This window comes from Trachemys scripta, chromosome 10, assembly GCF_013100865.1.
Source record: "Trachemys scripta elegans isolate TJP31775 chromosome 10, CAS_Tse_1.0, whole genome shotgun sequence".
NCBI lineage: Eukaryota > Metazoa > Chordata > Testudines > Emydidae > Trachemys > Trachemys scripta.
In genome coordinates this window covers 34,740,688-34,766,132 of record NC_048307.1, presented here as the reverse complement: position 1 = coordinate 34,766,132, position 25,445 = coordinate 34,740,688, and the positions used below count along the sequence as shown (strand labels likewise).

Genomic DNA, 25,445 nt, shown 5'->3' with positions numbered 1-25,445 from the left:
CAAATTGGTTCAAACTATAGCAAAGAACAGAATTATCAGACACACAGATAAACACAATATATTGGGAAAGAGTCAACATTGCTTTTGTAAAGGGAAATCATGCCTCAGCAGTCTATTAGAATTCTTTGAGGGGCCAGCAAGCATGTGGACCAGGGGGATCCAGTGAATATAGTGTACTTGGACTTTCAGAAAACCTTTGACAAGGTCCCTCACCAAATGCTCTTAAGCAAAGTAAGCTGTCCTCGGATAAGAGGGAAGGTCCTCTCATGGATCAGTAACTGGTTAAAAGATAGGAAACAAAGGGTAGGAATAAATGGTCAGTTTTCACAAAGGAGAGAGGTAAATAGTGGGCATCCCAAGCATCTGTACTTGGACTAGTGCTGTGCAACATATTCATAAATGATTTGGAAAAGGGGGTGAACAATGAGGTGGCCAAATTTGCAGATGACACAAAGTTACTCAGGATAGTTAAGTCCAAAGCTGACTATGAAGAGTTATAAAGGGAACTCACAAAACTGGGTGACTGGGATACAAAATGGCAGATGAAATTCAGTGTTGATAAGTACAAAGTAGTGCACATTGGAAAAAATAATCCCAACTATACATATAAAATGATGGGCTCTAAATTAAGAGATCTTGGAATCATTGTGAAAAGTTCTCTGAAAACATCCACTCAATGTGCAGCAGCAGTCAAAAAAGTGAATTAAATGTTAGCAACCATTAGGAAAGGGATAGATAATAGAACTGACAATTTCATAACACCTCTATATAAATCCATGGTATGCCCACAGCCTGAATACTGCATGCAGTTCTGGTCATTCCAGCTCAAAAAACAAAATTAGAATTGGAAAAAGAAGAGAGAAGGGCAACAAAAATGATTAGGGATATGGAACAGCTTCCATATGAGGAGAGGTTAAAAAGACTGGAACTGTTCAATTTAGAAAAGAGATGCCTAAAGGGGGTTATGATAGAGATCTATAAAATCATGAGTGGTGAAGAGAAAGTGAATAGGGAAGTGTTATTTTCCCCTTCACATAACACAAGAACTAGGGGTCATCTGATGAAATTAATAGGCAGCAGGTTTAAAACAAACAAGAGGAAGTGCTTCATAAAACACACGATCGACTCAGGGAACTCATTGCCAGGGGATATTGTGGAGACCAAAAATATAACTGGGTTAAAAAAATAATTAGATAAGTTCCTGGAGGATAGGTCCATTGATGACTGTTAGCCAAAATGGTCAGGGATGCAACCCCATGCTACAGGTGTCCCTATGCCTCCAACTGCCAGAAGCTGGGACTGGACAACAGGGAATGATCACTTTATATTTATCATGTTCTGCTCATTCCCTCTGAAGCATCTGGCATTGGACACTGTCAGAAGACAGGCTACTGGGCTAGGTGGACCATTGGTCTGACCCAATCTGGCCGTTCTTATGTTCTAACTGGGTTCCTCTGCTCACCTGAAATGCCCAATCCTTGGGAGAAGTAGAACTGGAACTGGAGTCTTGGACCCCAGTAAGATCAAGGCACAGGTGTCACAAGGAATGATCTAAGGAGCTCTGACATGCGCATCTTCCCTGTTGGGCCTCCAGGAATGTGGACCCTCCTGCCTTCATCAGCTAACTCTAGTGGCCTCTCGGGGTGGGAGGAAGCTGCACGCTAGCCCAGGGCCAGCCCTCTACAACAGAATATGGCCAACAGGGAGATCTGGGATTGTTCTGTGCCAGGGACTAGGCTGCGTTTCCTCCACAGGAGTTTGTGGTAAGCTGTGTGGTTGATCCTGTGAATCTCCCTGCTAGCCCCACACATGAGGTGTCCCAAGGTCAGATAAGGTCACTGCCATACCCGCATTGCAGAGAAAGGAGGGGGAGCATGTCTAGTGCAGGAAGATGAGATTAATGTCCACCCCAGCTGAGTCCCCCATTTAATACAGAATGAAATCCAAGGTCCTGGCCCTGATCCTTAGAACCCCTGATGAACTGGGGTCCATGTACCTAAGAGACCAGCTCTTCAGTTCTGACACCCACAGCAGCACTGCTGCAGAGGACAGAGCCCGAAGCGACACTGTGCAGGGGAGAGGAGCCCTGGGTGGTGGGACTCCATGCTGGAAGGAAACAGTTTGAGTCTGAGCTCAACCGATTTGCCCCAACCGTCCCCAGTGACAGGGGCTGGCTTGCTAGCACAGAGGGAGAAAGGAGAGAGATTATCAACACTCTAGCAAAGGGAGGGCGGCTGGACTAAGAGCAGGGGGAGGCCAGGGCAAAGGCAAGCAGAGGGTCTGTGATGCTCAACTCTGTATGGGATCTGGACACCATGGGGAGGGAGGAACTAGAGCCATCCAGCTGGCTGGATGAACAGGGGGTGGCCGGGTGGGTGGTAGTGTGTCGTAGTTGGGCTGCGTTGGGAAGGAAGTTGTCTCAATGCAGTGGGCCTGTGATGCGGGACAGCCCTGACCACCTAAAGTCAAGCCAAAGGGGAACAGCCTGGGGCTGTAGCTGCTCAGCGCAACATCTCCTGTGTGAGTAAGGGCTGGGACTGGCAGCTAAAGAGTTAACCTTTCCGCATGAATCTGGAGCTATTAATACCCGCACACTGGTTTATCTGTCAGAGCGAGCTGGCTGCTCTGTCATCCAGACAAGCCCCGCAGAGCTGTGTCTCGGCAGGGCCAGAACTTTTCTTTGTGTGAGCTCGCGTGTACCCGCCAGCCCGGGCTGCTCCCCCACCCCTGGCTCCAAACGCTGTCACGGAGTTCCACTCCCCCACGCACACTGCTCCCCTCCCGCCCCACGGAGCCGCCGAGAGCCACGGCTGATGCTGGCTGATGAGGAGATCGGAGAGAAGGGGAAACTTTCCCAAGGGCAGATCGTGCTGCAAAGTCCAGCTGAGGCTGAGCGCAGGGCACTGAGGATCTGCCTTTGGGCACCGGTGCCCTCCATGCTGGAACAGCGACAGCAACTCCACTGATCCAGCAAGAGGATGAGATCCAGCACCAGCCCCTGGAGATGGGTGGCCAAGTTCCCACACTTCTGCCTTTGAGGAGCAGCGGGATGCTTTGGGGTCTCTGTGCTGGTGCGTCCTCCCCAAATTCCTCAGCTCAGGTTCTTCCACCTCAGGCTACAGACTGAGCCCTCCTCGTCCTTCCCCAGCTGCCCAAGGAGGGAGTACTTCTAAGGGGCCAGCCCCATCTTGTCCCACAAAGAGAGCGCGACAGCAGTGGCCCCAAAGATGGCCATCAATGGGAGCGAGAGTGCAGGGTCCTGTCTGGCTGCTAAGTGAGGACGGCGTGGGACAGGAGTCACAACGGCTGGGTGGGATCGTGCTGTCCCAGCGCACACCCAGTCAGACGGGCCGAGGGCACAGGATCACCTCAGAGGGCGCGGGGCAGGGGGAGCCGCGACCTCTCCCTGTCAGAAGGAGCAACGGGTAATTTAGGAGACAAAACACACGATGACGCTTCCCGGCAACTGGTCCAGGAGACTGAGGACTTGCTGACTCTGGCTTCACTGGCCTCCGAGCAGACTGGTGAGGGGCAAGAGGATGCCAACACCTATGCAACGTGCCCAAGCCTGGAACTGCCCCCACTTTGGTGCACTGGCTGTGGGAGCAAGGAAATGGATACCTTCTGCTTTGTCTGCTTCCAGAAAGAGGAGCTACAGCCCTTGCAAATGAATAGGTCAGTTCAATACTGCCTGCTCTCCCTCCCTCCCTCCCAGCACCCAGGGCCAGAGAGGGGCTGGGGCCTTGAGTCACTCAGAGTTTGGGCAGGGAAGGGCTTCCGGGCATTCTCTGAAGGAGGGGTGTGGGCCTACATGTGGGGAAAGCCAATGGGACTGCCCAGCTGATCTAGGGAGGGGATGCGTGAGTGTCCCGGGGGCAGCAAGGCCAGCTCACAGGGCGTTGCCCAGGAACAGGTCCATAAACCTCACTTTGTCAAAAGTTTCTCTCAAGCAAGTGCCCCGTCTTCCCTCAGGATGCGGCTTCAAGCAGCTGGGACCTGGGTACCTTTCCAGCTGGAACAGGGGAACCTGCAGCATAGGGGAGAGAAGGGAGAGGTGTGTATGTGTACACACGTCTGTGCAAGGGCATGTCAGAGTGCATGTGTGTGAACATCTCTGTGTGTGCGCACATCCAGGCTGTTTGTACAGAGCTGCCTGGGTGTGTCTGTCTCTGGGTGTGCCCTTCCCAGGCTGTCTGGGGGTACACAAGTGTACATCTGGAGCACTCATGTTCAGGCATGCAGGAGTGTGTTTGTGGACAGGTACATCACTGTCTCGGTGCCCCTGTGTTTATCTACGCATCTGCTTGCCATGGGGTCAGATGTTGGAACAGGAGCCCAGCTCTGGGTGTGGCAAACTATGCAGGTCCTATGTAGAATTTATCTAATGCAACAAGTATCAGTGCGTGTCGCCTTTCCTGTGTGTGTCAACGCCTTTCCGGAGGCTGGGACAGTGATCCCTGTTCAGGGCCTGATCCTGGGGCATTCCTGGCAAAGTGGCACCTGGGTATTCAGAGGTCCTGAGCCAACCCCTTCTCAACCCAGGACTGTATCAGTTTCTCCTCCTGCCATTCGCAGTGCCCAGGCAGACAGACCTGAAACCAGGGGAAGGGCTCTGGCCAGCCCCTTCTCCTCCATGCAGGTTCCAGCAGTCTTGCATGGAACCTTTGCAGGGGTGACTGTGCCTGCTTGTTGATTAGACCCAACCCAGTGTTCCCCCGGCCTCACCCTTCCTCCACACTGAAGCCTATAGTCACTTGCCCCCCTCTTTGGGATGTGCCTTTTCCCTGGGGGCAACTCCTGCAAAGCAGTGCCCACTGGGCTGTGCCACACGGCTCTGCTCCTCTACACTGCAGCCTGGCTTCAGCACTGCCCCCTCTGCCAGTGATGCAGATGGCATTGTCTGCTCAGCCCCCTATGCCGCTCTCCAGCCTGCCCTGGAAGGTCCTGGCCTCAGACGGGGTCAGGTGGGTTACTGAGGGAATGACTAGGTCTGTGGTGCCGGCTTGCTGACATAGCAGAAGTCAGGCTGTGTTTCCCAGGGTACTGTGGATGCATGTTATCTGCCAGGCTAAGTGTATTCCAGAAAGCTCCAGCCTTGGCTTCTCCAGGTGTGGTGGTTGCTCACTGTGGATTTACCTGGTGGCAGGTGCAGCTTGATAGGAGATGGGTGAAATGTAGCCTCCTCCAAGCTGGGATGCAGCAGCCCCTGTTTCACAGAGCACAGCCAGCTAGGACAGGAAGTGAAGAGACCATAATCATTTGCACCGGGCTTTTAGGAAGGTGGAGTGTAATCAGTCCCAATTAGATCTGGGCCAGGTTAACCCACTCTTCCCTTGTGAAAAGCGCCGCAGGACCCTTAACCACTGCATGTGACTGAGGCTGGAGTTTCCCATCTTACCCACAGTGCCCCATAGGTATTGGACCAGTACTGATTCAGGGGCAGGAATCCGCAACCCTTCTGATGCCCCTAGACTTTCCTCCGAGGTCTCCCATCTAAGGGCTGGGCAGGCCCTGCCCTCCATAGCAGGGGAGAGGGAAGGAGAGCCTTGCTCGAGGTGGCGAAGATAAAGCACCAAGCAGCAGAATGGAAACAAAGCTGGATAATTCACTGCTCTACAGCCAAAATGCTTCTGAAATAAATGTAGTCAAACTTTATTAATTCTGGGTCACTGAGAACGAAAATGATGCTTAAAATTGTTGATTGGCTCTAGTTTTCAAGATATGCTATTGGATCAGTATATACGACCCTTGACTTGGGAATGGCGGAGGATAAGTGAGTTATAAAGGGAAGGGATCTCAATTTAAACCAGAAATTACTAAAATACATCTTTAACTGGATCTATGAATAAATCTATGACTGGGTTTGGACAGTACTTGCTTTTTAGGCAAAACAATGAATGATGCAATCTGAAGTTGGTATTGCATCATACATGATAGGAATTGCATCATGTTATTCCTAGAAGTCATGGATGATGCAATCATAACGAAGCTTACATCGCTCTGCTGAACAAATTGCCCTATATCAGCTCTAGAAATCATACAGTGTCGTGCTCTCTTATTTGTCAGTGTTTGATTTTGCAAAGGGACACATTTCTGTTTAGCCAAAGTGAGCAGAGTTGCCTCGTACTTGTGTGAACAGTGCAGATAACTTCTGCTATGTTTGTGGTGAAGTGACTTTTGCAGCACAAAAGTGCAGTATAACCACTATGGTTAAGAAAGCCTATCGCCTTTATTTTGGCTGCAAAATTGGAGATCAGGACAAGAGGTGGGCCCCACACATATGCTGCAACACTTGTGCAACAAATCTTCGCCAGTGGTTGAACAGGAAAAGGAAATCTATGCTTTTTGCAGTGCCAATGATTTGGAGAGAGCCAACAGATCATACCAGCAATTGTTACTTCTGCATGGTGCCTCCAGTTAGGAAAGGTGTGTCAAAGAAGAAAAAGTGGACTGTGCATTATCCAAACATTCCATCAGCTCTACGCCCAGTACCCCACGGAGAAGGACTGCCGGTTCCTGATGCACCAGAATCATTCTCACTTGAGTCAGACGAGGAAGAGGAAGAGGATGACACTTCTGGTCCTGAACCATCAATGTCAGAGGACCCACATTTTCTCCCATCCTCCTCCTCTGAACCACACCTCATAACACAAGGTGAACTGAATGACCTTGTCAGGGATTTGGAACTACCCAAGAGTAAGGCAGAGCTGTTGAGCTCCAGACTACAGCAGTGGAATCTCGTGGCAGGTGATGTTAGGGTTTCCATGTTCCGTGACCGTCAAAAGGATCTTGTCCCATTCTTCTTCATGGAAGGTGATCTTGTAGCCTGCAACAACATCGATGGTGTGATGGCAGCCCTCAACATTGTTCACGATCCAGATGAGTGGCGACTGTTCATTGATTCATCGAAGACGAGTCTTAAAGCTGTTTTACTGCATAATGGCAATGTTTTGCCCTCAATTCCAGTTGGTCATGCAGTGCATATGAAGGAAACCTATGACAACATGAAACAACTTTTGAGGTGCATAAACTATGACCAACATCAGTGGCAGCTTTGTGGCGATTTGAAGGTTGTTGTTGTCTTGCTTGGTCTGCAGACTGGATACACAAAGTACTGCTGTTTTCTCTGCAAATGGGATAGTTGTGCAAGAGATTCCCACTACATCAAGAAAGATTGGCCACTCCGACAGTCATTGGAGCCTGGGAGGAAAAGTGTTCAGCATCCACCACTTGTTGAATCAAGGAAGATTTTGTTACCACCCTTACACATCAAGCTGGGTCTGATGAAGAACTTTGTCAAGGCCATTGACAAAATACAAGCAGCTTTCAAGTATGTCCGTGGAAAATTTCCAAGGTTAAGTGAAGCTAAGATAAAGGAAGGTGTCTTTGTTGGTCCTCAGATTCGTGAACTTCTTCGAGATGATGCATTTGACCATGCACTGCTTGGCAAGGAAAAGACAGCATGGAAAGCCTTCCAGTTAGTGGCAATAAATTTTCTCGGAAACAACAAGGCAGACAACTACAGGTTGTTGGTGGAAAACCTCCTCAAGGCATACAAAAGCCTTGGTTGCAAGATGTCACTAAAGATACATTTTTTGCACTCTCATCTAGATTTTTTTCCACCCAACTGCGGAGCAGTGAGCGACGAGCACGGCGAGCGATTTCACCAGGACATTGCAACAATGGAGAAATGCTATCAGGGCTAGGGTTACCATATTCAAACATTTAAAAAAGAGGACACTCCACGGGGTCCTGGTCCTCTCCGGCCCTGCCCCAACTCCGCCCCTTCCCCGCCCCCCGGCCCCACCCCAACCCCACCCCTACCATTCCAACCCATTCCCCAAAGTCCCTGCCCCAACTCTGCCCCCTCCTCTGAGCACCCCACATTTCCCCTCCTCCCTCCCACTTTGATCTTGGTTGAGGGTTGCTAAGTGCTTCCCTGCTCCCCACTGGCCCTGGAGCCCCTGCACCCCCCCGTCCCTGCAGCCCCTGCGCCCCCCTACCCCTGCAGCCTCTATGCCCCTGCCTCCCCTGCTCCTCCTCACCCTGCAGCCTCTGCATTCCCCCCGCCTGCCCTGCTCCCCCGCTCACCCGACAGCCTCTGCCTGGCGGGGGGCTTTGGATGCTCAGCGGCGACCGGGGCAGCGTGGGTCCCTGCAGCTCCGGCACACGCTGCACTCCTACCCCATGCCACAGCCTTCTTCCTGCCATGCGGGGTGACGGGGCCGCAGGAAGGGTCCCCCAGTGGCCGGTGAGTCCCGGCCCATGAAGGAAGCCCGAGCCGCTGGCTGGGCCCGGCCTCCCCGTGGTCCTGCGGGCTCGGCTGGGGAGCGCAGTCCGCCCGGCCTCCGGGGGCAGCAGCGGCCCCTCCGCCGCCTTCTGTGGCTGCGCCCCCTTCCTTCCCCCGCCCGAGCTCGCTACAATGTAGCCGGGCGGCTGGGCTGCGCTGCGGACCCGGCGGGTCCTGCTAGGGCCGGGTGGACCCTGACTTATGTTGCCTCCCTATTTCCCCGGACATGTCCGTTTTTTTGGCAATTCCCCCCAGACGGGGATTTGAGCACCAAAAAGCCGGACATGTCCGGGGAAATCTGGACGTATGGTAACCCTAATCAGGGCAAATGGAGCCCATCAGTGCTTGCAGACTATTGCTGGACAGTGACAAGAGATGCTCCATTTAATGAATACAAGAGACAAGCCAAGAAGCGCCGAGTAGACACTGAATAGGACTAAATTATGTACATAATAGTTTTTTTGCCTTTTGTTTCATAATAAATTTTATTTATATAACCCTTTTGCTGATTTTTAAAGTGTTACATACACAGGACAGGGGAAATATTATCATGTAAAGCAACCATAAACACATGAAAAGACCTAGGTTTACAATTTATGATTAAAATTCTACTATCTACACAATATACATAGACATAAAATGTAAAAACTTAAATATCTTAGAAACAGTAGCCAATCAGTTGTTTTAATTGTCATATTTGAATTCAGCACATCAAAATACATAATAAATAGCACATTTTATCTCTGAAGCAGACGACTTCTCAAAAATTGTAGATCAGTGTTATGGGTAGCAATTAGCATCCTGCCTCTGCAGGGGTTGGTGTCAGGACCTGTGTTCCATGCCTGCATGCACTGTGCTCCAGCAGGCCCCACTCTGTGTGCAAGGGGTCCTCAGGCTGCAGCACTAGGGGGTGGGGATCCTTCAGCGCACACAGCTGGACCCAAGAGTATAACCTGGCCCATCCCAGAAAACAGCACCCCCAACAGGCAGGGCCCCGGGATTCATGCCAGCCTGGAGGAGGGGGCAGGGCAGTCCAGGGAGAGGGCTGCTCCTGGCAAGACAGTGCTCAGGGGACAGAGGGAAGCAGGGCTAGCCGGCACTGTACTGCTCTGGGGCTGGGAGGAGGAATAAGGTCCTGCCAGGTCCATTGCCTACTCGGGTTGTTAGGGCTTACAGGTGACCTGCCCATCAGGCCTTGTGCTGTGGGGCCCAATCAGCAGGGACAGAGATGTTGGGCACAGAGGTGTTATCGTGCAGGTGCCGCTGCATATTCACAGGTGGCCTCTAATTATTGAGGCACCAATTTTCAGTGCCTATGCGAGACCCCTGGTTTTCAGAGGTGCTGAGTGCCCACAGGGCACATTGACTTTAGTGTGGGACCTGGAAGCTCAGGCCCTGGCCCCAGCCCCTCAGGCCCTGGGCACCCAGCACGCACCAGGCTGAGCCATCACAAAGACCGCACAGCCCCTGATAGAGTCAGCACACCCCTGCACAGGTACACAGCAAAGCTACAGCAAATGGAGTAGCCCCTCTCCCCGAGCAGCTCCAGGCCCCACCCAGCTTCTCCACAGGATGCATGCTGGGCCCACTGCTCAGGATCTGGAGTGGGCTGGCCACAGCTTTGGGGCTTCTAGAGTGAATTAGCTGTAGATTGTATCCCCTCTGCTCCTCCTCCTCACCCGCTGCTCCCCCCGGCACAGAGACTGCACTGCTGGATGATGGCTGCTGTTCATTGTCATTGTCAGATTCCAGCAGTGCCCAGGGCTCCAGCTGAGATCAGTGCCGCACTGTGTTTGGTGCTGCGACAGAGTCCCTGCCCTGCCCTTACAATCTCAACAGACAAACCAAACGGAGGGGGCAGAAAGGAGGGGTTGTTATTCCCATTTCATGATGGGGACCTGCAGCCCTGAGAGACTGGGGCTGTGTTTCTCTCCAGCCAACGGAACACCATTAACCTCCCCAGAGCTTCTCCCAATCTACGCCAGCGTGACTGAGTCCTAAGTGACATGGCCAAGGTCAGGCAGGAAGTCTGGCCCCTGGTCTCCTGAGTCCTGGCTTCCCCACCAGCCTCAGCCGTCCCCTTCCCCACTCCCGGGCTGCATCCTCTCCAAAGCACTACCCCAGCTCCTCCCCCTCCCTAGGGTTACCTTCCCCTCCCTTGCCCAGGGTCACCGCCCACAGCTTTCCCTTTCCATCTCCCATGGGGCATAGTCTGATCCCCTGCCCACAATGCAATCAGAGGAGTTACTCTGGGTCAATTCCCGTGGCAATGAGATCAGAATCGGGCCCCGTTCACGTTAAGGTGGTGATAAATGGGGAGTGGAGGGGTGGAAGGAAAGCACACACCTGGCTTTCTGGCCAGAACCCGGTTCTGCTCTCTGAGACGCTGCTGTTAACCCAGAATGAGTGAGGCTGCTCCAGACAGACCCAGGGTAGGTGTGTGGCTTCCTGGCCTTGCAGAGCTAGTCACAGGCTCGGGGGAGGGGAGGGGGGGGATCCCTGTGAGCAAGCGCTGGGCTTGGGGGTATCCCTTTCCCAGAGGCTCTGGCGCTCCCCTCCCTTGTACTTTCCACTCTGCTGCTTTGGGAATTGTTCTCCCCCCCCCCCCGACTGGCAGCCAAGCCACGTGCCCCAGCTCCCCAGTCCCCAAATTAGCGGACCAGATGGCAGGGATGCAAGGTGCGAACGCAGGCATATGCCTTCTCCAAGCTGCTCCTCCCAGGCAGCAAGACTCACTGACTGCCAGGAGCTGAGCAGGACCAGGTATATGTGGGGCGGGGGCATCCTTCCCTCCCCCCACCATGGGAGCTGGCCTACAGCCTGCCATTTCCCTTTAACTCCCCCACCCCAGCATGCCTGCTCCTCCTACAATGGTCTGCGGAGGGGACAGTCACTGAACCAAGGCTCACTTCTACCTGGGGGCAGCTGCAGTCTTTCTGCGTCCTTCAAGTGACATTGGCCCCTCTCCAGTCTGCATGGGATTGGGGGCTGCATCTCTTTATTTTCATCACTTTGCTGCTCCATTTCCTCAGGCTCTTGGCTGTCATTCCCCCCCTCAACACCCCTCACTCCCCCCAACTAAGGAGGAGACTTTGTGCCCATAATGTTGGGGAGCTATTGGCACTGGCAGGAATCAGCACTTTCCCCCACCCATACCCCGCTCTGCCGGTGCCCCTCAATCCTGACCCGCAGCCTCCGGCTACTCCAGGCCTGCCTTCCCCACCCTCTCTTCTTCCAATGCTCCTCACTCCTGAGCTGCAGCCCCCTGCCTATCAACCCAGCACCTTTCACCACCATGACAAACCCTGGGCCTGGGAGAGCATCACTGCAGACCAGTAACACATCTCGTGCTCTGAGGTCGTCTGCAGGGAAGGTCACTTGGCTCCGGTGCTGGGGCTCAGTGGGACTAAGCTGAGGGCAGCCAGCTCCCTGCCAGCTCATGCAGGAAATGGCACAGCAGTGGCAGGGCTGAGTCTGGACTGTTTGCTTGTTTCTGATGAGGTGCCAGAAGAAATGTTGAGCTCTGCGATGCAGGCGAGTGGAAGGGTCACACGCCCTCCGCTGCAGCCTTGGGTCCAGAGTCCTTGCTCCAGCAGGCAACTGCAGCCACCTTCACACTGCTCGCCCTGGCCCGTCCGCTGGGTGCCATGAGCTGACAGAGAGTTTCTGAAAGCTCCCCAAGGGCACCACTGTCAAGGGATTTGTTGGGCTCTTTAGACAGCAGGGGATGTAAAGAAACGTCTGCCCTTCTCCAGCGGCTTGATGCTGAGATGCCCAGCCCTGCCGGAGATTCACACTCGGCGCAGGCTACAACCAGCCGGCTGCAACATTGGAAAAAGGGTCAGCTAGGCAGAATAATGGTGCTACTGCAGGCAATGTGCTCAGGGGCAGATCTAAGCAGTCCAGCAGGGTCCCTTGGCAGGGGGCAGTGGTGTGGTTCAGCTACAGAGAAGGGTGTGTGTGTGTGTGTGTATGGAGGGGGGGCAGAGCTGTGCAAAATCAGACATGGCATGGCTGGGAAATCTTCCCATCCCCACTACCAGCACAGGGAGGATATATGGGGCACACAAGGGCCTGTGGAGCAGCCCTGCCTCAGGATAGATTCTTCCCCTCCCCTGGCCTGGCTACTCAGAACAGCCTCAAGGCTCCAGGCTTGGAGCCCAGCATTGCAGCCCATGAGGTATGCTGTAGAGGAGCAGACTCACCCCTGCGGTGCCCCCTACTGATTGCTTCAGGGGAATCAGCTCATCCACTGTCTGGAGCACCCTCTGCAGGCCAGTGAGCCACCTGTCCTTTTCTGGCCCCCATGTCCCTCCCAGGACCCAGTGCCCCTATTACTAGGATGCTGCCCCCTGGCAGTACCCCACAGATCTGGCTCTCCCCTCCCTGGGGAACCCCCACCCACTATCCCCACCTTGCCTCAAGATAAGGCCACTGCCAGTCACCAACTAGCCCCCACTCTCTGGGGCAGACTGCAGTATAGGCCACTCATCATCAGCAAGGTTGGGTTTGGACCTGCTGCCTTGGCCTAGCCCTAGGCTGCCCTCTGCAACCCCCAGTAGCCCTTAGCCTTCTCCTAGGCTGCAGCCTGGGGCTTTCCAGGCCGGAGCACCCCAGCTATTCAGCCTTTCCCCAGCCCTGCTCCACCCAGGTACGCTGTGTCTAGCTCCCTGCAGCCAGTCCCTTCTCTCTCTGAAGGCAGAGAGAGACTTCTGAGTGCCTGGCTCCCAGCCTCTTTATACAGGCCAGCTGGGCTCAGATTGGGGCGTGGCCCAGGTGCAGCTACTTCCCCAATCAGCCCAGTAGTTGCTTCTCCCTGCCACAGCCTTCTCCCAGGGCTGTTTCAAACCCCTCAGGGCAGGAGAGGGTAACTATCCCGCTACACATGCACAGAGGAATTGGGCCATGGGAGGGGCCTGGTGAGGTGTTGGTCCCTAGCAGGCAGCGAGGAACCGCCGGCTGAGCTAAGCTGGGCTTAGCTATTTTCAGGCCTATCTCAGAGTCTCAGCAGCCAGCACTTCTCACCACCTCAGCTGCCACAACGCCACACTCAGCAGAACAGGTGCCGCTTCCCTCAAGGTCACGAGACCTAAAATTAGACCTGCCAGCTGCTCATTGGTACACGAGCCTGCCTGCCTGCAGCCCCATCCCCTCTGCTCCGATCATGCGAGCTGGGTGTGTGCTTTTGGGGGGGAAGGGGAATGTGCAGGCCCCCATGCCTGCCAGGGCTCTGGTGGCATGGGAAGGAGGCATATCTGCATACCATGCCTGCTCCGTGTGTGCCAGGACCAGCAGACCGTGAGGCTCCCTGGGGTTGGGTGGTGGAGCCAAGCTGTGGAGGAGGCTTTCATTCTTGGGGCGGTATGTGTGAAATTAATCACAATCAGGGGGCTTTTGAAAATCCCCATGGCTGCCCCTTCCACCAAGGAGCCCCAAGCATCTCTCAGCCTTTCATCAATCCTCCTCCCATGCATGTGTTCAGTGTAGCTGGGCAAGATCCTGGCCCCCGACTAAGGCTCCTGTATGAAAATATCTACAATGCCCCCCAGGGAATTCCTACAGGACAGAGACAATATAGGCAACCCTATGTCATCTATCAATCCATCCATCCCCACTGCTCATCCCATGGGATAGGTGGAAGGGCAGAGCCAGGGTGTGTTGGGGACTGGTTGGAGAAGGCAGCTGCCATTCTCTAGAGCAGCCTCCAGGCTGCTCTAACTTACATCCGGGGCTCTATCAGCCAACAGAGCAGTCCAGAATTAGGGAGGCATAAAGGTGACGCACAGCCCTCCCCTGTTCCACACCTGCTGGCATAGGCACGGACTCCGTAGATGCTCTGGGGCTGGAGCACCCACGGAAAAAAATTGGTGAGTGCTCAGCACCCACCGGCAGCTCCCTATGGCTCCGCCCCCTGCTCCAGCTCACCTCCGCCTCCTCCGTGAGCCCGCCGCCGCTTCCTGCTTCTCCTCCCTCCCAGCACTTGCGCTGCAACACAGCTGATTTGTGGGGCAGGGAAGGAGGGGGAACACGGTGCGCTGTGGGAAGAGGTGGGGCTGGGATTTGGGGAAGGGATCCAATAGGAGCAAGGAGGGGGTGGAGTTAGGGCAGGGATGGGGTTGGAATGGGAGCGGGGGCAGGGATGGGGTGGAGTCAGGGGGTGCAGGCACCCACCAGCACTGAGAAAGTTGGCGCCTATGCCTGCTGTGACATACAACACAGAATCTGGCCTTGCACCCTAGAGGCACGGACAGGGGAATGGCACCCGCCTGAGCTCACATAGCAGGTCAGTGGTTGAGCCAGGAATAGAACCCAGGCATCCTGTCTCATACTACAGTGATGAGTGCAGTATCCACCAGACCATGTATTTAGGGCTAGAGGTGCCCGGGGCATCTTGCCCTTGCATGCTCACTATCCTTTAGCGTTCCACACACTGTCAGCACACAATAATTCTGCCCAGACACTGAGAGCTTAGTGGCTTCTTTGCAGTAAAGGGCACAAGTGCCAGCTTGCCCAATAGTGGTGGGCCCATCATACCTTAAGCAGGAAGCCCCTATCCTGTTCTCTGTATCCCAGTGGCCCGCTCAGTCAACTTGCCAAGTGATCCACTATACCAGCCCTCCCTGCTCAGCCAACAGCTGCCTTCCCAAACAGCCCCCATCTTCCTCTGTGCACCCCCTGGTTTCACTGCAAGGAGGGCCTTGTGCCCATCCCATATGATCCTTTGAACCTGCAGCCCCGGGTACTTTCCCAAGATTGGCCAAGCTGTAAGTGGCTCACTGCACACTCCTTGCACCTAGCATCCTCCCTAGGCCCCTGGGAGGATGGCAAGTCCTCTCAGGGAAGTTACAGCTTCTTTGAAGCAGGTGAAGATGGAAGAGGCTGGGAGAACAGAGCAGCTGAGCATGGAGTCAGCAAGCCTGGGCTGGCTGCCTTCCCAGAATATAATGACTGATTATTCCAGGTTGGCACTGGGACCACCTCCCATACCTGGCAATGCTTTAAATTTCAACAGGCAGATGGAAGGGAAGCAGGGAGCAGCCAAGCCAGGCAGCGTTCAAACAGTGCAGGCTGAATGGGAAAGCCGGGCAGCCAGTCCCAGGCTGGGGGACCAGCCTCCCCCAGGTCACATCCAGACAGGAGCTGACTTTCCTCTAAGGGTCTCCACCCGCTTCAGACACTCACTCCTTTAGCCTTCTGCAAGGAGAGTTGGTATTGTTATCCCCAGAGTACAGATGGGGAAACTGAGGCACCGAGCAGCGGCGTGACCTGGCAAAGGTCGTCCAGCAGAGCCAAGAATTCAGAGTTCCCTGCTCTACCCAGTAAACCACACCCAGTGAAGGGCCCAATTCTGAACTGCAGTACAGCTGCACTCAGTGTGGCTCAGGGACCGTAGGGTCCTTCCTTTGTGACTCTGAATTCTGGGGCTACATGGAGAACAGTCCAGTTCCTGGCATTAGTCAGAGCAACCTCAGGATCACACCCCTTGCTGCTACCCCAGCTCTAGGCCACCTGGAGATTCCCCAACAGCTGGTTAAGCTGGGTTTCAGACGTCTTTGCACTAGGGTGACCAGATGTCCTGATAAAATTGGGACTGTCCCGATATTTAACTCTTTGTCCCATGTCCCAACCGATGTATGATCAGGACACCATTTATCCTGATATTGTAGGGTTGCTTGCCAGGTGTCTGGTTGGTGCAGGGCTGGCAGGCTTCCTACCCAGCTCGGCGCAGCTCCCCAGAAGTGGTGACAGCTCCTTCTGGGTCCTAGGCACAGGGACAGCCAGGGGGCTCTGCGTGCTTCCCTTGCCATGAGCACCTGCTCCGCAGCTCCCATTGGCAAGGAACTGTGGCCAATGGGAGCTGCGGGGCGGCGCCAACCTGGCTGCACCTCCCCATAGGACCCAGAGGGAGCTATCACCACTTCTGGGGAGCCACCTGAGTTAAGCCTCACGCGGAGCCCGCCCCCTCTCCCCAAACCCCAGCCCTGAGCCTCCTCCCACACCCAAACTCCCTTCCGCACCCCAACCCCCATCCCAGCCCTGAGACACCCCCCCTTGCAGAAGGAGCCAGAGCCGGGGCCGTGCGCCTCTGACTGATCCGTGGCTTGTGGTGGGGGCTGAAGCTCGGGCCATGCACCCCCAACCAACCCACGACTTGCAGTGGGACTGTAGCTGGGGGCTGCAGCCAGGGCCATGCGCCCCTGATTTACCTGCAGTTTGTGGTGGGGGCCAGAGCCTGGGCTGTGCACCCCCAACCCACAGCTTCCTAGGACTGTGCACCCCGCCCCCCAACTTCAGTGGGGTCTGTGAGCCTGTGGCTGCCCCCCCCATGTGTCCCAATATTTTATTCTTGCAATCTGGTCACCCTAGTCATTACAGACAGTGCTATCTGTGTGTTGAGCCATGCCCCGCTCTGAGTGCCAGCCCCACCCCTGCTCTTCCTGGGTACCGTTTGCTGTTGGGCTTGCTCCTTTGTGTGTCTTCCTCCTAAGCATTAACAGGAATGGGAGGACCGTGTGAACAGAGCTCTAGTGGGGGTCTGTATCCACACCCTTCTCTCCTAGTCCCCACCTGCAGTCCAGACTCCCTGGGAAGCAGCGTTATTGATTGGGTGTTGTTTACTCCCCAGCTCGCTCTGTCCCCAGTGCTATGAAGGATGCTCAGAGCCCGTTATTGATAGGCATCTTGGAGCAGCCCAGCTCTGCGGTTGGCCCCATTAGCTCTGTTTGCTTTTGACAGCGTGGTAATTATGAGTCTCTTCCTCGCCCCCTTCCCCGCTGCATTATTTACAGCTGTCTCGGTGCCGTTGGGCTGGGTGCTTGCGCTCGCCCAGCATCGCATCATTTCCCAGGAGATTTGTGCCTTATTTATAAAAACAACAGAACCTTGGCGCTTCGACTGTACCTTATTTACAGCCGGCCTCGTGTTCCACCCATTTGTAGTTCGCCAGCCCCAGGCTTCAATCTGCTGCAGCCGGTCCCCCCTTCTGCTAACCTGCCAAGACCCCACTGCAGGACTCAGCCCAGCTCAGGAAGCTGTGGGATTCGTTCCTTTAGTGTAAATCCCATTTTTTGGCGCCTTGATCGCCCTGAGTCACCGTTTGTGATGACAGTCCTGCCCAGGAATAAACACCCAGGTGGCTGTTTGCGTAGGACGGGGGCAGCGTCTCTCTAGAAGGAGGCAGGTGCTTCCTAAGCGAGGGCTGATTATAGAGACATGTGGGTCCCAGCACCCTTGTGGGATCTGGGGCTGAGCATTGTGGTTCAGGCCTGCCTCTAATACTTGCTGCACCTAGGGTTGCCAATCCTCCAGGATTGGCCTGGAGTCTCCTGGAATTGGCAGCGATCTCCTGGTGACTATTGAAAGCAATCCAGGAGATTTTAATAGGATATTTTAAGAAAATGACATTACATCATGTTGGAAAAAAGTCTCTTGGAATAGCTTCAGTCAGAGTTGGCAACCCTAGCTGCATCCTGGGCCAGACACTCTTACCTGGATGGCTGCTTTCCCTTGGACTCAGATTACACAGTTAACTGACCAGCTTGGATGCTCTGAGCCTGGCCCTGGCCGCAAGGAACATGAGTTTGGTGTTCTGAGCCTGGGGAGAAGAGGACAGCCCACTTCCATGGAGCTGTGATGGCTAAGCTCTGAAGGGCTTAGGAGCCCAGGATCTTCCCTATGGGGAGGGGGTGGCCTGGATTATTGTGCTCAGCGAATGTCGCCTGTTTCCTCCTCTCTCTCATTTCTCTTTTCCCACGCTCTCTCACTCAGAGGCACCAACTCCATGGGTGCTCCGGGGCTGGAGCACCCATGGAAAAAGAAGAAAAAAAAAAAAAAGCACTCACCAGCAGCCAGCTCCCCCACAGTGCCTCCCTTCCGCTGGCAGCCCCGCCCATCAATTCCTCCCCCTCAGTGCCTCCCTGCTGCCGGCAGCGCCACCAATCAGCTCCTCTCCCTCCCTCCCAGCACCTCCCACCCACGGTCATCAGCTGTTCAGTGGTGGGGAGAGGGAGGAGCAGGGAAAGGAAGAGATGGGGGGAGGGAGCAGGAAGAGGTGGAGTGGGGGCTGGGCCTGTGGCAGAGCGGGGTGGCGGGGAGAAAGGTCAAGCACCCCGCAGGATCTGAGGAAGTCAGCACCTATGCTCTCACTCCTGGTGCCTTTCTAGAGGCCTCATGCGGTTCATTTCCCCTGCGTGTTTAATTCCAGTAAAACTCAGGCAACGGGCAGCTCTTCAGCCTCATGGCCTCAAATTATTCATAGCACAGACCACCTCAACACGAGCGTCCACTCTGCCATGCCTTGGACCTTCCATTTCCAAGGCCAGTCGCTGTTGTGGCCCTTCTTTGTGGAGACTGCTAGCATGGGGGCTAACAGTGCGACTTCTGACCTGAACATGGGTCCCCCGCGACCTGGAGTAAAGCCACCACTGAGGCCAGGATCAGCTGTTGGATGTAAATGGATTTCAGCTGCTACTGGCCTGGGCTGGAGTTGTACTAGTTGTCCTTATACTCCCTCTTATTTAACCCCCCTTTAGTCCATTACCATTCTGGCCCCATCACTGGGGACTTGACTGTGTTTAATGGAGCTGAAGTGGATCCGCTTTTGTCTCCTTCCCCGTGCTCATCCCCCAGCACCATCTATGCTGCCATCCCAGTTCTGCAGCCGTGCTGCGGCTTTTAGTTAAGTCCTTTCCACAGGGTGGCCGGAGAGATTAAGTTTGAAGAGGACCCAGGTTGCCACTGTGATGCCTGGTGAAATGGAGGGCAACAAGGCTCCGGTCCAGGGATTATCTGGTGCGTTGGGTTGCTCCCGACAGTATATTCCCCGGGGCTTTGTCCTGCCCAGGATAAATGTCTTACATGCTGGTGGTTCTGCGGTTTAACAGATCTCACTGGCAGATGAAGGTTCTGCTGCAGTCGGATCCATAGAACCCCTGTTGGGATCAGGCCAAGATCCTCACAGGAACGGCCCAGGCACTGAAGATATTTCTCTCCTCTCCTTGCTCTTCGCAGTGTCGCTCTCATGCGAGATAATCCCCTATCTGGGGATTGCAGGTGTCTAGGCAGGCCCAAGGCAGAGATTAGCTCCACACAGGCCACCGCCGCCTGTCATGCATGGATGTTCAATGAGACGCAAGCGCACATGCCTTGTCCTGCCACCATGGCAGGTGGGCTTGGCTGTCTACCCAGCAGGCATGGGAGGTTGCATTTCCAGTCCTAGCAGAAGGTTTAGGAGAGTGCATCCCCCTCTGTTTAGTCCTGGCTCCTCCCTGTAAAGCAGTGATTCTCAAACTTTTGTACTGGTGACCCCTTTCACATAGCAGGCCTCTGAGTGCGGCCCCCCCTTATGAATTAAAAACACTTTTTTATATATTTAACACCATTATAAATGCTGGAGGCAAAATGGGGTTTGGGGTGGAAGCTGACAGCTCATGACCCCCCACATAATAACCTCATGACCCCCAAGGGGTCCCAACCCCCAGTTTGAGAACGCCTGCTGTAAAGGGATGGTGATCGTGTTTCCAAGGCCAGCTGCAAGGAAGCCCTCAGGGAATGGGGATGGATGGCCTTGCAGCTAAGGGTGCAAGTCACTGAGTGACCAACCCTCTCTATGCAGTGGGGCTATTCCTATGGCCTGACCATGGGTGATCCAGCAGGTGACACAATAGGCTATAAGTCAGGAAGAGCAGGTTCTAGGCCCCACTCTGCCACTGAGTGGCCTTGGGCCTATCACTTCATGCTCTGTGCTTCAGTTTGCTCACTGGTGGAAGGGGGATTGATTATGCTTCTCTGCCAATAAGGGCTACGTGGGTGTTGTTTGTTAGTGTGTCTGTCCCTTTAAGTAGCCAAGGCCAAGCCAGGCTCTGATTGAGCCCCATATGCAGCAAGGGGCTTGCTTGCTTGGGAATAGAAGCCCAAGACATTATTACACATGATTAGAATTTGTAGATGGCCAGTTGTTTGCTCAGTGCTGTCCAGGACACAGAGACACAAGCTCTCTGCCCTGGACAGCTGGACACACCAAGCCCTGGGCACAAAGCGGTTAGAGAGCAGTGGATTTTGTTTTGACTAGAATAGATGTTGCAGAAGCAGGATGAAAGGTGGCACTAGGCATGCTGAATTAGGGAGATCCACAGCACAACAGCCCACAGCCAGGAATGGGATAGGATGGGGGCTGGTGAGCCATGCAGTGTAGTAAGCAACCCATTCCAGGCCAGACCCCAGCTGGTTAGGGAATTACTGTGAGAACCACGAGGTCTGTCTGTGTCCTGCAGCACCAGTAAAAAATCCTCATTAATCACCCCGGAGAAGTCCTGACTCTTCTCCCCCACCAGGGGGCACTGGTGGAGCTAAGGAAATGAGCTGGGGAGTGGGAACAAAGGGGATTGGGGACATAGGCTGTGGCAGAGTCCTGGGGTGAGAGGCTTGAAGAGAGGGGAAGATGCTAGTACAGGGATGCAGCCCAAGCAACAGCAGCTGGATCTGGCAGAGAGCAGAGGCACTCCCTCCACTCTGGGCCCTGCAGCTGGGAAGGTGCAAGTGCCTGGCTATTTCTGGGCTGTGAAGTGATGCTTGCCACCTCTGTTGAAATAAAACACCATTTGTTAATGGGGCTTGAAACTAAGTTAAGCAGCTGTTTTCTCAGATCCTGTAACAGAGCCTCCAGGTGACTCACCATCTGCAATGCCTGCTCACAGCTCCACTCACACTCCAAGAATAGCTGGGGATTCCTGTTAAAAGGAGAAGCACTAAAACAGTTAACAGGGCTATCAGCATGAGGCCTCAGGGTGAACACCCCATTGAGCTGAACAGGAACAGCTCAGTACTCTCTCAGAGCTATTGTTTCAGGCTGCCTGCAGACTCAGGTCTAGCCTACAATGACAAGTTATGACAGCATAGCTACATATATGGAGATTTACCTATCTCATAGACCTGGAAGGGACCCCAAAAGGTCACTGAGTCCAGCCCCTGCCTTCATTAACAGGACCAAGTACTGATTTTGCCCCAGATCCCTAAGTAGCCCCCTCAAGGGCTGAACTCCCAATGCTGGGTTTAGCAGGCCAATGCTCAAACCACTGAGCTATCCCTCCCCCCATCAGCCAGGGGTGTGAACACCCCCCCCCCATGTCAGCCTGTGACCCCCCAGCTTAGGCACAGCTATGGCAATGGAAGAATGCTTCTGTTGAATTAGCTATTGTTGCTCAGGGAGGTTCCTACCCCACAGGATAGCCCTTCTGTCTGTGCAGGCTTCATCTACACTCCAGTGCTATGCAGGAAGAGCCTCCCTAGTATAGCCACAGCCTCAGACAGGCAGAGCTGCAGGAGACCGGCAATGGGAAAACACCCTCACACCCACCCCCTGGTGACCCTGAAGTTGCATTTCCCCAACCTCCCTCAGTGACTTATTCAGACCCAAGTACTTCAAGCAGAGACCCCCTTTTGTGGGGCTCTGATTTATGAACTCCCAGACAGAGTCTAAGCACCTCTTCTTCAGACCCTCAAGTCCCAGCTCCTCCAGAGTCCATGTCAGGGTTCGGTTCAGCTTCATAAGAACATAAGAATGGCAGTACCGGGTCAGACCAAAGGTCCATCTAGCCCAGTATCCTGTCTACCGACAGTGGCCAATGCCAGGTGCCCCAGAGGGAGTGAACCTAACAGGCAATGATCAAGTGATCTCTCTCCTGCCATCCATCTCCACCCTCTGACAGACAGAGGCTAGGGACACCATTCCTTACCCATCCTGGCTAATAGCCATTAATGGACTTAACCACCATGAATTTATCCAGTTCTCTTTTAAACGCTGTTATAGTCCTAGCCTTCACAACCTCCTCAGGTAAGGAGTTCCACAAGTTGACTGTGCACTATGTGAAGAAGAACTTCCTTTTATTTGTTTTAAACCTGCTGCCTATTAATTTCATCTGATGACCCCTAGTTCTTGTATTATGGGAATAAGTAAATAACTTTTCCTTATCCACTTTCTCCACATCACTCATGATTTTATATACCTCTATCATATCCCCCCTTAGTCTCCTCTTTTCCAAGCTGAAGAGTCCTAGCCTCTTTAATCTCTCCTCATATGGGACCCGTTCCAAACCCCTAATCATTTTAGTTGCCCTTTTCTGAACCTTTTCTAGTGCCAGTATATCTTTTTTGAGATGAGGAGACCACATCTGTACACAGTATTCGAGATGAGGGCGTACAATCGATTTATATAAGGGCAATAATATATTCTCAGTCTTATTCTCTATCCCCTTTTTAATGATTCCTAACATCCTGTTTGCTTTTTTGATCGCCTCTGCACACTGCGCGGACATTTTCAGAGAACTATCCACGATGACTCCAAGATCTTTTTCCTGACTTCTTGTAGCTAAATTAGCCCCCATCATATTGTATGTATAGTTGGGGTTATTTTTTCCAATGTGCATTACTTTACATTTATCCACATTAAATTTCATTTGCCATTTTGTTGCCCAATCACTTAGTTTTGTGAGATCTTTTTGAAGTTCTTCACAGTCTGCTTTGGACTTAACTATCTTTAGCAGTTTAGTATCATCTGCAAACTTTGCCACCTCACTGTTTACCCCTTTCTCCAGATCATTTATGAATAAGTTGAATAGGATTGGTCCGAGGACTGACCCTTGGGGAACACCACTAGTTAACCCTCTCCATTCTGAGAATTTACCATTAATTCCTACCCTTTGTTCCCTGTCTTTTAACCAGTTCTCAATCCATGAAAGGACCTTCCCTTTTATCCCATGGCAGCTTAATTTACATAAGAGCCTTTGGTGAGGGACCTTGTCAAAGGCTTTCTGGAAATCTAAGTACACTGTGTCCACTGGATCCCCCTTGTCCACGTTTGTTGACCCCTTCAAAGAATTCTAATAGATTAGTAAGACACGATTTCCCTTTACAGAAACTATGTTGACTATTGCTCAACAGTTTATGTTTTTCTATGTGTCTGACAATTTTATTCTTAACTATTGTTTTGACTAATTTGCCCGGTACTGATGTTAGACTTACCGGTCTGTAATTGCCGGGATCACCTCTAGAGCCCTTTTTAAATATTGGCGTTACATTAGCTAACTTCCAGTCATTGGGTACAGAAGCCGATTTAAAGGACAGGTTACAAACCTTAGTTAACAGTTCCGCAACTTCACATTTGAGTTCTTTCAGAACTCTTGGGTGAATTCCATCTGGTCCTGGTGACTTATTAATGTTAAGTTTATCAATTAATTCCAAAACCTCCTCTCGTGACACTTCAATCCGTGACACTTCCTCAGATTTGTCACCTACAAAAGCCAGCTCAGGTTTGGGAATCTCCCTAACATCCTCAGCCGTGAAGACTGAAGCAAAGAATCCATTTAGTTTCTCCGCAATGACTTTATCGTATTTAAGCGCTCCTTTTGTATCTCGATCATCAAGGGGCCCCACAGGTTGTTTAGCAGGCTTCCTGCTTCTGATGTACTTAAAAAACATTTTGTTATTACCTTTGGAGTTTTTGGCTAGCCGTTCTTCAAGCTCCTCTTTGGCTTTTCTTATTACATTCTTGCACTTAATTTGGCAGCTTTTATGCTCCTTTCTATTTGCCTCACTAGGATTTGACTTCCACTTTTTAAAGGAAGTATTTTTATCTCTCACTGCTTCTTTTACACGGTTGTTAAGCCACAGTGGCTCTTTTTTAGCTCTTTTACCATGTTTCTTAATTTGGGGTATTCATTGAAGTTGGGCCTCTATTATGGTGTCTTTAAAAAGCACCCATGCAGCTTGCAGGGATTTCACTTTAGTCACTGTACCTTGTAACTTCTGTTTAACTAACCCCATCATTTTTGCATAGTTCCCCCTTTTGAAATTAAATGCCACAGTGTTGGGCTGTTGAGATGTTCTTCCCACCACAGGGATGTTGAATGCTATTGTATTATGGTCACTATTTCCAAGCGGTCCTGCTATAGTTACCTCTTGGACCAGCTCCTACGCTCCACTCAGGACTAAATCTAGAGTTGCCTCTCCCCTTGTGGGTTCCCGTACCAGCTGCTCCATGAAGCAGTCATTTAAAATTTCTTGATACTTTATCTCTGCATTTCGTCCTGAAGTGAAATGTTCCCAGTCAATATGGGTATAATTGAAATCCCCCACTATTATTGAGTTCTTAATTTTGATAGCCTCTCTAATTTCCCTTAGCATTTCATCATCACTATCACCGTCCTGGTCAGGTGGTCGATAATAGATCCCTAATGTTATATTCTTATTAGAGTATGAAATTTCTATCCATAGAGATTCTATGGAACATGCGGATTTGCTTAAGATTTTTACTTCATTTGACTGTACATTTTCTTTCACATATAGTGCCACTCCCCCCCACACGACCTGTTCTGTCCTTCCAATATATTTTGTACCCCGGAATGATTGTGTCCCATTGATTGCTCTCAGTCCACCAGGTTTCTGTGATGCCTATTATATCAATATCCTCCTTTATCACAAGGCACTCTAGTTTACCCATCTTATTATTTAGACTTCTAGCATTTGTGTACAAGCACTTTAAAAACTTGTCACTGTTTATTTGTCTGCCCTTTTCTGATGTATCAGATTCTTTTTTATGTGAATGTTTATCATCTGATCTGGCCCCTACTTTATCCTCTTCCATCCTCTGCTCCTGACTATAACCTGGAGATTCTCTATCATTAGACTCTCCCCTAAGAGAAGTCTCTGTCCGATCCACATGCTCCTCTGCAGCAGTTAGCTTTCTCCCATCTCCTAGTTTAAAAACTGCTCTACCACCTTTTTAATGTTTAGTACCAGCAGTCTGGTTCCACTTTGGTTTAGGTGGAGCCTATCCTTCCTGTATAGGCTCCCCCACATTCCAGAAGCTTCCCCAGTTCCTAATGAATGTAAACCCCTCCTCTCTACAGCATCATCTCATCCACGCATTGAGACTTTGAAGCTCTGCCTGCCTACCTGGCCCTGCGCGTGGAACTGGGAGCATTTCTGAGAATGCCACCATAGAGGTCCTGGATTTCAGTCTCTTCCCTAGCAGCCTAAATTTGGCCTCCAGGACATCTCTCCTACCCTTCCCTATGTCATTGGTACCTACATGTACCACGACCACCGGCTCCTCCCCAGCTCTACACATAAGTCTGTCTAGATGCCTCAAGAGATCCAC

At 52.5% G+C, this 25,445-nt stretch overlaps 1 protein-coding gene across 1 annotated transcript in view; it reads left to right on the top strand.

The window, feature by feature from the left end:
• Positions 1-2,624: 2,624 nt before the first annotated feature.
• The window catches only part of SBK1 (SH3 domain binding kinase 1), an 85,593-nt gene continuing 62,772 nt past the window's right edge, over positions 2,625-25,445 (top strand). Inside the window, exon 1 of the mRNA XM_034784656.1 lies at positions 2,625-3,675. Coding sequence (XP_034640547.1) covers positions 3,614-3,675 — 62 coding nt within the window. The 5' untranslated portion in view covers positions 2,625-3,613. The remainder of the gene's footprint in view (positions 3,676-25,445) is intronic.